Here is a 14,889-nt window from a genome sequence, read left to right on the forward strand (position 1 = left end):
CCAATTTGTAAAAAACGCATTTCAAGTACTAGAGACTTGTGCTTTGGAATGTACACACATAAGCCTGCGCTCTGCTAACTGCGCAGTAAGCAGCGACTGCGCTTGGGCTGCGCTGCAGTGTGGGCAATATTATGAGAATTTATTTGTTGAATAATTTCTTTTGTAGACATACAATCTTTATGAAACTTTCAGAGCGTAATCATATGGTTAATATGTGTATACATTCCAAAGCAAAAGTCTCTAGTATTTGAAATTTTACAAATTGGGGAAGAAGGGGGCGTAGTATCCAGAATCTGTAAATTACAAAATCTTTGTATCGATTAACTTTATAGACAACGCAAAAAATTAGGCTAAAAAACAAACAAAATCAATTTTTCGATTATTCTCGATAAAAAGTTATCGGTTGATTTATCGAAAAAATAAAGCAAACTTGTACTGCGTATGGGCTATATCGACTCAGCTCGTCGCGCTGATCAAGAATATATATACTTTGTGGGGTCTGCCACGCCTCCTTCTGCCCGTTACATACTTTTTCACAAAACCATTATACCCGTATTTCCCATTTTCAATGGTTTCAGGGTATAATAAAGAGACAAATTTCAATAAATGAAAACTATTCATTGTGTTTCATGCTTTCTATCTATCTGTCCTCTCTACCTCTCTCTCTCTCTCTCTCTCTCTCTCTCTCTCTCTCTCTCTCTCTCTCTCTCATTCTTTCTCTATCTCTCTTTATATAATATAAAATACAAACTATCCTAACTTATTTTCAGCCTATGCTTCTGCAGTTCTTCATATACTATAAATCTCTGCAAGTAAGACTCCGACTAAGTTGCTGAGTGCAAAAATTTTGTTTGGATTGATTTAATTTTCTTTTTGTAAACACTAAGTTTAAAAGGCGGAGTCCACTTACTAATATACATATTTTGAATATAGTCCGAAACCTCTTGAACAATTTCATAGCAAATTTCTCCTAACAATTTCAAAATTTCCTGATTGCGCTCTTGAATAAGCAGCGATTTGCAATAAGCTCACGTTACAAAAATTATTTAACTAGATCTTTACGTTTTCATCCAGAGCTAATACATGTTACAAGCGCATTGAATAGATGAACAGCAGTAAAAATTGAAACAAAAATTACCTTTCACCTAGTATTTTTTATATAATATTGAATACAAATATTTTAATGTTAAATTAAAAATAGCTACTAAGTGACAATTTTTATTTATTTTTTTACTTATTTTGTTTTCTGGAAATTCAGCAATCTTTAAAAATAGAAATCGCGTTGAGAGATGTTATTGTTTCAGTTTTTCCAAATTAAATAAAGCAAAATATTACTTAACATTTTATTGCACTGTTTGGCCACAGGAACTCTATAAAGCTACGTGCCAAGGCTTTTGGAGCCCTGCTTACCTGTGCTTATGCCTTATTTCATAGCTTGCACATAAGCTTGGACTCAGACGCATATGGCGATAAGATTACTGACCCTGCCAGGCAGCTAAGCATTTGAAAATTGAATAGCTGACCACTAAGGTCAGGGGTAGAGCTGTGGTTGACTTACCAGACTTTTCATGGGATCTGTATTCACTTGACACATGTAGCTACCAGAATCATTTAGTTGCACGTGGGATATGTGAAGTTTCCAGGTGTTGTGCCCATTGTGTGTCACTGATAATCTTGGATTTAGAGATACCATATGTGTATGTATACCAAGTATTGCTTTTGAATCTGATTTAATCCAAGCCACCTGAAATAGCGAGAGCAGACCCAGGCACATCAGCATTAAGGTAAGTAGTGTAACTTTGCTTTTGCCAACTTCACCTCGCACACTGCTATGCTCTCCTCATAAACTTAACTACATTCAGCTGCAACTATGTATAAGAGAACATTTTCTACCCTTGTAGGCCCTAACATAAATTTATACTTAGGCATTCTTAAGATTTTTTGTAAGCGTATGTATGTGTAATGCACAATGTTGTATAGCTTACATATATTTATATGCATACATAAAATATTGTATAGCTTACATATATTTGTATACATACATATGTACAAAAGGCAATGCCGTCTGCTTAAAATTGACTTACTAAATTAGTGATAGTCTATCTACCACAAAATATATGATATATAATATACAATATTAATAATAGTAATAGTAAATAGAATTTTTTATCTAATTTTATGAATAAATTTCAGTGTTAAAATATTCGCACAATTTGAAGTTTATATTGAACACTTCACATTGGCTTTGCCATAATTTCTTTGATGTTTTATAGGAATTAATATGATTTATGTTTGTATTATAAATAACATACCCGATATTGTCCCAAGTTGTCTACAACACAGGTGAAAGATACGTCACGACCTTGTGGTACGGTAATATTTGTAAGTTGTGCCAAAAAAAGCGGTCCCACTTCATCAGGTTCGTTATGACCTGTGAATTCACAGAAAATATAAAAGGTAATAAAAGAAAATGGCCCTGAAATGTTTGTTATAAATATGTATATACATACATATGTGTATAAAAAATATCAAAACGCAACAGATTAATTAAGCAAATGTACAAAGCATCATATGGTTTCACTAACATTAATAAATTCTTACGAAGTCATAAAGTCCGTTTTTCTTGATTATTATAAATATTTATAAGTGAACGAATAATAATTTGTAACAAGTAAGAAAACTCAAGTCTGGGTTGCCGCCTGATTTAATTTTTCAAATTCGGCTATATTTTGGGCACTATTGATGCTAGAGGCCTAAAATTTGAATATACTCGGGTTGAGCACCTAAGACCAAAGAGCTATGGTGGATATGTCACCGCCCACAGGGGCATGGCAAACAGCAAAACTTTATACTCCAACAGTTTATAGCTTAAAATTTGGATAGTTAAGTTACTGATAACCTCCTCTTTCGATAACCCGACAATAATTGTTACACTTCTTTACAATAAAATGCCCTGTAATTTTTACTCTTTTTGAATGTAAGCGTGCAAAATTTACAGTTACGCTACTTATCAACTTGGCTAAATTGCTGCACTAAAAGAGTATATACATATTGAGGGTTTGGCAAATTAGAAAATGGAATGTGAATGAGTTTTCTGCAGTTGGTAACGCTCGTCTGCAACGTTCTTACTTGTTGATTTTTGGTAGTTATCGCGAATCCAAATTTCAGCTTTCTAGCTCTTCACCTAATATGATTTCTGGCATATCGGAAAATGCATTTTCTATGTATTCTAATTTTCTAGCTTCAATAGCGCAGACATTCGTTCGTTTATTTTGACACACAGACAAACCCAATATACTCATTTTACTTTCGTGAATGAGTATTAAAATATAAATCTATTTATTCTCAAAAATAATGAATTTTCGTTCACGTGTGTTATATTAAATCCTACCTTGAATACTTGCTATTGAATGACTTCCTTTTGTGCGTAATATTCCGGTGAGTAACAAAAGTATTACGGAGGCTAAAGTCCTCACGCACAATATAGTCTGAGTCATTGGGGCAGTCTTCATTTAAATATCAGGCTTCTGATCGTCAAAGGATCTTCAGGTACTTCCAAAACTTACTAAGTTATAAAATATGAATAATAATCTCGCTATTCGAGCTGATCCCTAGCTGTTGATATTCGCCTAATTATTCCATAATATAATTATTGTATTGTGTTTTATTGTCCCTGTTAACTTATGGTGCATCATTTCTGAAAAGAGAAAGAACCTTTTATTTAATTCTGTGAAATATTTTTTTTTTTCATTAAGACAGTTTATGTTATTGAAGAAAATACTTTAAAAACTATTTTTGATTATTAAACTATAAAATATTCAGTCATATCAATCGAAAATAAGTTTAAATACTTGTGTTACATTAGATTGATATTTTTTCTCACATTATTTAAATAAATAAAATAAGAAACCGTTTTCCTAATCAATGATTAGTAATAAACAAGTAGGAAGGCTCCAGTCGAGACTGATCGACTGGGAGATACCCTGAACCTTCCAAGCTGATACTCTATTCTCATTCTGCACTTCGTTTATGCACACATACATACACACGCATCCACACGCACGTATATCACGCGCTCTGCTGACTGCGCAGTTAGCAGCGACTGCGCTTGGGCTGCGCTGCAGTGTGGGCAATATTATTAGAATTTATTTGTTGAATAATTTCTTTTGTAGACATACAATCTTAATGAAACTTTAAAAACGTAATCATATGGTTAATATGTGTGTACATTCTAAAACACAAGTCTATAGTACTTGAAAAATTCGGGGCGAAGGGGGCGTGGTATCTAAAATCTGTAAATTACAAAATCTTTGTATCCATTAACTTTATATACAACACAAATTTGAAGTCTACAGGTCTAAAAATGTTCAAATTAGGCTGAAAAAACAATGCCGATTTTTCGATTATTCTCGATAAAAAAGTTATCGGATGATTTATCAAAAAATATGATAAACTTGCACTGCCTATGGTATACACGAGTATGCGTGCCAGCTTCAGTATTTCAGAATTTCAGCTCTCTAACTCTTATATCTTCTGAGATTCTTTTGCTCATACGGACGGACTGACAGACGGACAGGGCTATATCGACTCAGCTCGTCGTCCTGATCAAGAATATATATACTTTATGGGGTCTTCGATGATTCCTTCTGCCTGTTACATACTTTTCACAAAACCATTATACCCTGATTTCCCATTTTCAATGGGTTCAGGGTATAAAAATTGAGTAGAAATCCTAACTTTTAAATGATTAACAATAGTTAACAATAATAATAATAACAGCGAACGAGTTAAAAAACCTATGAGTTCTCTGTAGTCGCATATCAATTCTGTCTGTTACATTTGTATATTTTCACAAAAACATGATATGCAGCTCTCCCAGATTTTCAATAAATTCAAAGGTCAACTGTGTTCGAGAAAATTCTGATGAATATTAATTCAAAAATTTTGAATCTATGGGAACATCAAGTATATATTTTAAAATATCGCTTTTTTTTTTTATAAAAAATAAAAAATGTTAATAATTTAACAATTAAAAATAATTTAGGTGACCTTTTATAAGTACTGTTTATTATATTGTTTCTAAACATTAAATATATTATGTCCTTTTGATATACATTTCCATTTATCTCTTAGCATTCCAGCATAATAAATATTTATTCAAGAGCTTCGCCTAGTATCCCTCGTATATTTACAAGTTTTGCACTGTTAATGCAATAATTATCTTTATTTGTAAAGATATTTCCTCAACCGAAAGGCATAAAATGAAAGGGCGAAAGGCAACCAAAGTTAAAACCAAATTCCTTTTGTGGAATGCGTCGCGCAATTCACTTTGCCAAGAGGAATTTCTTTACCAAAATTTTAAGTTGTGTACAAAAATGTGTAAAGTGGTGGAATAATATATCTAATTCAAGAAGGGTGAATTCTGCCCATAAATGAACAATACAATTAAAGAATGTACCATTTAAATAGACTAGATTATAAATATTTTACTTTTGTTTCTGCAGATATTTGCACTCATATGTATATTTTATCTTTTGCTTTTATGTGTAAAATAATGTTACCAAATTTTTCAAAGATATATTGTAAGAAGTGAGGCCAAACAACTTTGAGTGATTAACTTTTTAATTTTTATAAGCTGTCTCATTAATTAATTAACTAACAACTAAAGAAAGAGAATTTTTTAAAATATATCGAATTGAGTAAATCCGTCATTATGTTTTTAATATAAAGGCTATTGTTACTAATTAGCGCACGCACGGGATAGCAGCGCTGAGAAACGCAAAGAATTTGATTGGATATATCCGCCATATCTTTTTGATCTTCGTACATTCCAAATCCAAATTCATTATCTAGTTTTTCAGCTAATATGATTTCTGACATATCGGAAATTGCATTTTTCAATTTGTCACCGCCCTAGGGGCCGAATCAAGACAATTTTTATACTTTATATTTCTAGCCCATTGATAGACGTAAATGGCGTATTTATAACGTGTCATTTTAAAATTTCGGATCTGAGCCCGCTTGTTTCATCGTAATAGTCATTCATCAACAATTAATCGTTGAGTTGGTGGATGCTTTCAAATAAGGAAAAATGTTCAGTCGGTATTTTTAATTCGCAACGATTTCAATCAAAGGATTTTACAAATGACCAACCCTTCTGCTTGTCGGCTGCTTTTTGGCTTCAGCGAAGCAATGCGATTGCATAAAATGCTTTAACCACATTTTATGTTTGCTTTTGCACACTTGGACCGAACATCAGCCGTCGACCACAGGAAAACCCAACTCTGTTACTTTAGTGACATCATGGCCATCACCATAAAGCGCCTGCTGATCCATTTATTCATATTCAGCTACAGCTGAAATCACATGCAGCTCTACTGTGCCTTGTTAAATTTAAACGGAATGCCCAAAAAATTGTCTCTCTGTCCGTAGCAATGGGTCGGCTTCGAATGCGCAACGATGAGTCAATGCTTACACTTATGTATGCATTTACATACTTACATACTAGTTATACATAGTGCAATCGGATGAGCATTACGCATGTGGATTTGCATGACCGGATTGCGGGCTCGGCCACTAAGAGATACGTATACGTTGCGCCGGATACGGATGTGGAATTTCGAAATTGTGTACTGTTGGGAAATTCGAAATTCCATTCGCCACAATTTTTAATCAGAAGTAACTGGTGTGGTCGAAAATTTCCGACGGCCTAAAATAAAAATTCAAATAAAAAGATTTGCGTCTGAAATCTCATTAAAAACATTTCCGTTTGTGAAAACAAACAAATAAAAACAAGCAGACGAGCAAGTAAACGCACAGAGACATGGACATATCCATCCACACGCATGGACAACGCAAGGAGCTTGCGTCCAGGCGTAATCCCTACAGTTGTAGCAACGGCACTACCAATCGCCGCAGATGCTCTGCGCCTTCTTCTCTCTGTCCCTATCTGTCTGTTCGTTGCTCCTTTTGCTCGCAGTGCACTCACTGCCTTGAACTTGTCAGCTCGTTCGTCCAACTGATGCCTTGGTGGGCTGGCCAGTAGACCAGCTTGCGTAGTGTTCCTGTTTGTCCATTTGATGACGAAGAGCTACCATCAATTTGCAACACTCCCATTGCCGCTGCCACCGCTTAACTCCCACACAGCAGCAGCAAAGCGGCAGTCGGGGTCCGTTGCCCACTCCTCAGCTTGAGTGTAAACACATAATCCATTTAAATTGTTTGTGGTTTTTCTTATTGTTTGTTTCCCTTCTTGTTTCCATTGTAGCTGCCGTTTTCGCTGCTGTCGTGTCATTGCTGCCCAAGCTATGCGAAGGCAAATCAGGTTCATGTTTGAGGCCTACATATTCCACTGCTTTGCCTCCAGATATAGAGAAAAACATTACTCTCCATCTATTTTGTTAATTTTTGCAGATTTTTCAGTGCTTTCAGTATTCTCGAAAACAGCAAAAGCAGTACTAAATCGGACATAACTAAATATGTTTCACAATTTTATCATTAGATATCAAACAAATTAATATGCGGGACTATTTTAAAGACAGATACGGAGACATAAAAAAATATATTGTTTTGGGATAAAGTTAGAAAGTTTAATTTTTCAATATGTACTCGGGTAAGACGACGGTTTTGTTAGATGTTGTAACAGGTAGAAGTATGCACGAAGCTATAATAGTTACAGATTTAAAGTCTTCAATTTTTGTTTCACAGAAATTATAAATATTGCTTCAACATTGTCGAATTAAAGTCTTTTCGAAATCAATCATTAAATTTGTACTCCTACTTCTTGAGCGCTAGGTCGCCCAATTTGGCATATCAGATACAGATTTGATTTACCGCCTTCAAACATTTATTTCAAACTTTTAAAATCGCCTTTGAAGGACACCTGTTAATATAGTACTAATATAACGCTTTTTCTCTGCATATTCGAGACCATTCTACAAATAACAATTGTGACAATTGCGATTGTATTTAAATTTTCAGCGTAATATGAGTTTAGATTACATGTGATAAATGAAGGAGTTCTAAGTTGCAAATGATTGCTCAAGCATTCTGCACTTCTTTTATCCACACATGCATACACACCATCCACACGCGCGTATATCACGCGCTCTGCTAACTGCGCAGTAAGCAGCGACTACGCTTGGGCTGCGCTGCAGTGTGGGCAATATTATGAGAATTTATTAGTTGAATAATTTCTCTTGTAGTATGACTATCTTTATGAAACTTTCAGATGGTTAAAATGTGTGTACATTCCAAAGCACAAGTCTCTAGTACTTGAAATTACAAATTGTGGGAGAAAAAAAAAAAAAAATTTCGGCTCTCTAGCTCTTATATTTTCTGAGATCGGTTTGCTCATACGGACGGACGGACAGACGGACAGGGCTATGTCGACTCAGCTCGTCGCCCTGATCAAGAATATATATGACATGTAAATTCCTCGTCTTTATTTCTTACATGAATGCTGTGTATTTTCTTATAAAAAGTGTATCGTATGTAGTCGATAAGTACATAGGTGTCAAAAGTACCTGGAGGGGCAAGTGACAAGTCGGGCAGAGACGAAGTACTCAGCGGTACGCTAAGTACCGCCAACCAGTAGGAGAACAATTCCTGTTAACGCAATCTGGCATTAAAAATATATTTAGATATCTTTTTATTTACCATTTATTAAAATATTTTGGAGCTCGAAGATATATTGAAAATATTTGCAAGGACATGTCTAGCATTTTTATACTCATTTCATTGATAATGGCGTACTATCTTAGGCGAATATTTAAAGTTCAGAAATCTTTCCGTCTTCTACTTTGCTACTAAAACTTCAAGTAAAGAATTAAATTTTTGTAGAGAATATCTATATTGAACTTTCAGAGCGTGGTAATAATTAAGTTTATGTATTTTCCAAATTATGGTTATGTAGTGTAAATATTTCTTATTTTTTTTAAATTTATTTATTTTAATTACAACAAAAATCGAAATTATATAAAATACATATAAGTGTATATTAAAAATTTTGAAGCTCTAGTTCTAAAGGTGTAGGAAATATAATTAAATAACTAGCTTCCGATAAGGTTTTTGATCGATAATAAAATATCGGGAGTAGTTATCGATATAAAAAGAAAAACTTGATATGCGCGTGATATACACGGACCTAGGAAAAAAGTCAAGTCTCTAGCTCTTATATCTTCTGAGATCGACGCGTTCATACATACGGACGGACGGACGGACGGACGGACAGACAGACGGACAGGGCCAAATCGACTCAGCTCGTCGCCCTGATCAAGAATATATATACTTTGCGGAGTCTGCCACGCCTCCTTCTGCCTGTTACATACTTTTAACAAAACCATTATACCCTGATTTCCCATTTTCAATGTGTTCAGGGTATAACAAGTAAGAACGTTGCAGTCGAGCGTTGCCGACTAACACTGAAGAAAATGCAGTTTTTCTCGCTTTGCCACGCTCCTACTGGGCGTAGACATATCATTTTTGTCCAGTTCTTAAAACAAGCTAACGGTACCCTAACTGCAAAATTTAAATGCTTTCGCTCCAAAAATGTAAAAATTACACGCCCCTAAAGAGGCGTAAAAATTATTTTCGGGTTAACTCAACTATCTAAATTTTAAGCTTTTAGCTAATATATTTTAGATGATATAATCTTTTGCGGCTTGCCCCGCCACCAATGGGCGTAGATATATCCGCCATAGCTCGTGATCTTGGGTGGTCGATGCAAATCTACATGCCAAATTTCAGGCTTCTAGCTCTACAACTAATATGATTTCTGGTATATCGGAAAGTTCATTTTCCGATTTGCCATGCCCCTAGTGGGCGGATCGGACAAATTTTAACACTTTATAGATCGGAGATATACACGAGTATGTGTTCCAAATTTCAAGTCTCTAGCTTCAATAGCTTCAAGGCGGACCATGCACAAAAACCTATATACTAATTCACTTTCGTGAATGAGAATAATAATTCACTTTCGTGAATGAGTATAATTACAACAACTTTGTATTCATTATAAAGACCTACGCAGTAAATCAGAAATCTTTAGCTCTAACAGTATTCAATTTACGAAGTAAAATGATCGATTATAAGGATAAGTCATCAAATAAAACATAGTAAATTTCTACACACATGTAAGATTTTTAAGGTTCTAGCTTTTGTTGCAAAATCTACAATTCACCAGAGCTCCGAGATAATTTCCAGCATAATTGTGGTTGAAGCGATATTTCGTTTGAACCTTAAATTTACCCTTGCTGTCTTAATTTGGCATGATAATCTTATGGGTGATGGAAAATCAGCTGTTTATCTTTCTACTCAGATACAATTTGAAAGAAGTTTAGTTATATAAGAAAATATACTTAAAATTGAAAGCTAAAAAGATACATGAAATTCCACTGCTTCTCCTAAACACAAGAGCTAATATACACAATTTATGTGCCAATAGAAACAGTAGACCAGTTAACAGTGGTTATTCGCAAAATAAAAGGGATGTGACTGAAATAGTTGTCCTGCACAAACTTTTGCACAACACCAAGAACAAAGAGATGGAAAGCCAAGATATTAGGGGCCGGAGACTATAAGCTCAGGTTGGACTCCAAGAGGGAAATAATAATAATATTATTATTAATAATAAACTATAGCAGAAACGAGTGCCATGCAAAATATACATGTTACATATTCATATAAATATGATAATATATGGTTTCGTTTAACAACTCATTTGCCCATATATATACAAATGTATATATAATATATATGTAGTTATATGAGAGTCTATACAAGTTTAGACTCCTTTCAGAATGAGTCCTTAAGCTAGTTTGCTTTTCATAAACTGAGTCCGTTTCCGTGCCCTGTCCTTTGCCTATGCATTTGCCTTTGCCTGTGCCCAATTGAGTTGTGGAGCTCACCGTGTCTGTTGACTTTGTTCCCTATCAACAAGTCGCCACTTAATTCAATTACATTAGATACGACGAGCAAATAAAAGGATGGATGGCATCCCATACCAGCCATGCAGACTGAGGCGCGCGGTGGGGTCTACGGGGCATGCAAGTTGCGATAGGCCAAGCATAGAATCTGCGGTTAAATGAGAGCTGAGCACTGCTGCGGCATTTACTGCGTGAATATAAAACGTGAGGTTGTCTTAATAGCCGCGGGAACTTTAATTTAGATTTTTGCCACGAATTAAATATCTCTCGATGTGCTTTTGCGGTCTCATATATTTTCCTTTTCAGCAATAGCAATAAAGACTCAAACAAACTAAAAGCCTTAATAAAGGTCAATCGCTAAATGGGGCTCTTAAATGTTGAGAATCGCCTAGAGCCAATTAATTCCATCAGCGGCAGCTGGAAGTTTCATATATTTATTTATGCAGCTGACCAATTTCACAGTTTTGTAAATCAATATTTGATAAATATGTATTTATTATGTATAAACATAATAAGGAATAAGATGTAAATGACTCCTTAGGCATCAGTCAAAGTCAAAGGACTTTGTTCTGTTTTATTAAATTATTCATTAGTTTAGTGTAGTTCATTTAGATTATGTGAAGCTTCAAATTAAGTAAAGCATTTATAGCAATGCACCTTCAAATTTATTTAATTATTTTGTATAGTATTATAGGACTATAGTATAGAATGCAAAGTTTCTTGAATCAGATAATATTATATATTTAAAAAATATGGTATATTTATGTTTATATTTTCTATTACATTTTTTGACAAAATATCAGTTTATCTTTGATTATCTTCCAGTTGAAACAGATTTTGGATCTCTGACCTGGCTCTACCTTGTTCAGCTGATTCACTTACCAAAAGTAACTAAGAAAATTATGAAATAAGTTAAAAATAATGAGAACACAATAAAAATAAAAATAAAACATTACAGAAATTAATTTGCTTTATATTTTTATAGTCAATCCATAATCCATAAGCCTTTGAGATTGTTGTATTGAATAAAATTATATACAACATTGAATGTTTAAATTGAAAATAAAAGAAGAATGTATTTCACAAAAAAATAAAAAAATAAACAAGTAAGAAAGCTCTAGTCGAGACTGCTCGACTACGAGATCCCCTGAACCCTTCGAGCAATAGCTATTTCAATCATTTTTCGCGTCATTCTGCTTACACAAGACACACACACAAACACACACACACACATTCACACACACATACACGCACACAAGCACCCACGCCTAAACACGCATGGGCTGCAGTGTGCGCTTACTATGAGAACTTAATTGTTAAAAAAAAAAAATGGGTTCAGGGTATAAAAATGCCCAAAGAAATGTACATTGAAATCATTGGTATTATTGCAATTGAATTTATAAAAAGTTGAGTGATTTTCCACCGTGTATGCAAATTCAAAAGTTTAAACAGAGCAATTTGAGAGTTTCAAGCTACTTAGAATAATTTTTTCTATTGGTTTCATTATTTTGCATTTATTGTTTTCATCAAATAAGCATTTCCCTAAAATTCATATCATTATATTAAATATACCCTGAACCCATTTTCAATGGGAAATCAGGGTATAATGGTTTTGTTGAAATGTATGTAACAGGCAAAAGGAGGCGTGGCAGACCCCACAAAGTATATATATTCTTGATCAGGACGACGAGTTGAGTTGATTTAGCCCTGTCCGTCTGTCTGTCTGTCCGTCTGTCCGTCTGTCAGTATCGTCAATTTCAGAAGATACAAGAGCTAGAGACCTCAATTTTTTTGTAAAATGTCCGTGTATACCACGCAGTAATTGAGTTTTGCTTCAAAAATCGATAACTTGCACCGTTATTTTGTTATCGATTAAAAACATTATCGAAAACCCGTAATAAAATTATATCTGCTACATCTTTAAGGCTAGAGTCGCCAAATTTTAAATGTAGATTCATATGTACTTTATAGAATTTCGATTTTTGTCAAAACCCCCTCACTCACATATTTGTAAAAGGCCCATTTCAAATACTATGCTTTGGCAAATGCATACATATCCATGTTATAATCATAATCTGAAAGTTATATGAAGATAGTCCACCCACAATAAAAGGTATTAAGCAATTAATTTCCCATACCAAGCCACCATTGCAGCCAATGTGTGTGTGTGTGTGTGTGTGTGCATGTGCGAATAATTATTGAAATATCGGTTGCTCGAAGGGTTCTAGGGATCTCGTAGTCGGGCAGTTTCGACTAGAGCTTTCTTATTTGTTTTTATAAACAAATATATAAATATATATAACGACGATTGAACTACTCCCATAGAACATTTCTCTTGAACAGAAAAAATATCACTGCAATTCACAGATACAATTATATTCAAGTTGCAAAAATTATAATATGAATATTAGTAAGGGTTTTCGAGATTTAAAGGGCAACTCCCTTGAGTTTGCAAGAGGCAAGATGCTAATCACACGACCGATATCTAAAATTATGCTCAAATACTGCCTTCTAAACTACATCTACAGCTACATCTATATATTAAAAGAATCTATATTGTATATTAAGAATTCGTTTACAATGCGGCTTAGAAAAGAAATTCGTGTATGCGTTACTTGACTTAATTAAAGTTCAAATTTATATTTTTGTTTTAATTTTGAAAGAGATCATTTTATTAATTTGCTTACGTTTTAGGCATGAACTGATATTAGTTTCGCTTACAATGTGGCGCTTCCTTTATTTTTTTAAAATCTATTAGATTTTGTTTTTATTTCTATCATGTGATAAACAAACGATGTTGTAGTAGACGTATCGCGAAGCCTCTTAGAGTTTTAGATTAATTTAACTGAGTAATGCAATATTAATTATCTGTGCACAAATGATCGGTAATTTATGAAAATAAAATTACATTTTTATTGAGAAATAACAAACTGGAAATCTTGATGTATATGCATAATAAGAAAAATATAAATATCGATGCGACTTCTCTTAAACTTTTTCAGCTCGGAGTTCACAATTCAGGATAAAATTGGTTTAAATATATGTATATAAACGTTGCAAAGCCAATTATAAACGTAACGACGGGAATGCACGTTTTGGAACTGTGAGCTTCGAGTTCGCTGTCGCTTACAATTTGTGCTCAATGTAACTTCTACACGACCGACGCGCGCCAAGCTCTGATTGAAACTGAGCAAATGCGACTAGTGATAAGCTAAGCGTACCGTGTAATGGACAAATGCTGCACTTCGTATTAGCTCGTTTGCGACCCGAAGTAGACAATCACCCCTTCGATGTGCGGGGAGAGCGTATGCAGGACACCCATTGGCGGCTATATAGCAGGGGTTGGAGTGTTGGAGAGAGAGAGAAAGCGAGAGAGATGAATCCATTATAATGAGAGAGTGACTGGAGAAATAAAAACAGATTCCACCACGTGTCGATGTGGATTTTATTTCCTGTTCTTTGATTCATGTAACTAATTGTTTTACCCTTTTGTCATAGAATATGAGTAAATGGTCTAACTCTTGGCTTTTATACCTTGATACCTTTATATACCTTTATACTCATTGTTTTGTTTAATTTTTTGTTTAATTTTTAAGCCAAGTCTTTCAGCCTATATTTCCGTTATTTTTTGGCTAATTAGTAAAATTAATACCTTACAAAACACTTATATTTTTGTTACCTGAAATACATATTGTCTATCTATAGATGGGTAGCCAAAATCATTATATGTCTATCTTGAGGATTGACAAAATTAGAGGCAGTGCAGAATTGGTCTTGTCCCAGTAGTGTGCTTTGTTGAATAAATCAGTTTTGCTTGAAAATATTTATTATTATACAGTCTATAGAGGCCTATATTATATTTATTTTGTGTTTATATTAATAATGAATACCCCAAACATGAAGCCTCTAGACGGTAATTCTCAATGGATATTTTCATGGTTATGGTGACTCAAAGTTGAAAGTT

At 34.1% G+C, this 14,889-nt stretch overlaps 1 protein-coding gene across 4 annotated transcripts in view; it reads right to left on the reverse strand.

The window, feature by feature from the left end:
* Window positions 1-14,113, reverse strand: part of LOC26527624 (lachesin) — a 35,263-nt gene extending 21,150 nt beyond the window's left edge. Inside the window, exons 1-5 of one of the 4 annotated variants that reach the window (XM_015166040.3) lie at window positions 14,056-14,113; window positions 13,613-13,793; window positions 3,392-3,697; window positions 2,313-2,431; window positions 1,559-1,744 (exon numbers count right to left, since the gene is read on the reverse strand). In XM_015166040.3, the coding sequence (XP_015021526.1) occupies window positions 1,559-1,744; window positions 2,313-2,431; window positions 3,392-3,512 (426 nt within the window). In that variant the 5' untranslated portion in view covers window positions 3,513-3,697; window positions 13,613-13,793; window positions 14,056-14,113. Of the gene's footprint in view, window positions 1-1,558; window positions 1,745-2,312; window positions 2,432-3,391; window positions 3,698-6,501; window positions 6,518-13,612 lie in introns of those variants that run through there. The other 3 variants (XM_032729089.2, XM_044009195.1, XM_044009194.1) reach the window with 3 other exon arrangements.
* Window positions 14,114-14,889: the final 776 nt, after the last annotated feature.

This window comes from Drosophila mojavensis, unplaced genomic scaffold (genome assembly GCF_018153725.1).
Source record: "Drosophila mojavensis isolate 15081-1352.22 unplaced genomic scaffold, ASM1815372v1 contig_49, whole genome shotgun sequence".
In the NCBI taxonomy this organism is placed as follows: Eukaryota; Metazoa; Arthropoda; class Insecta; order Diptera; family Drosophilidae; genus Drosophila; species Drosophila mojavensis.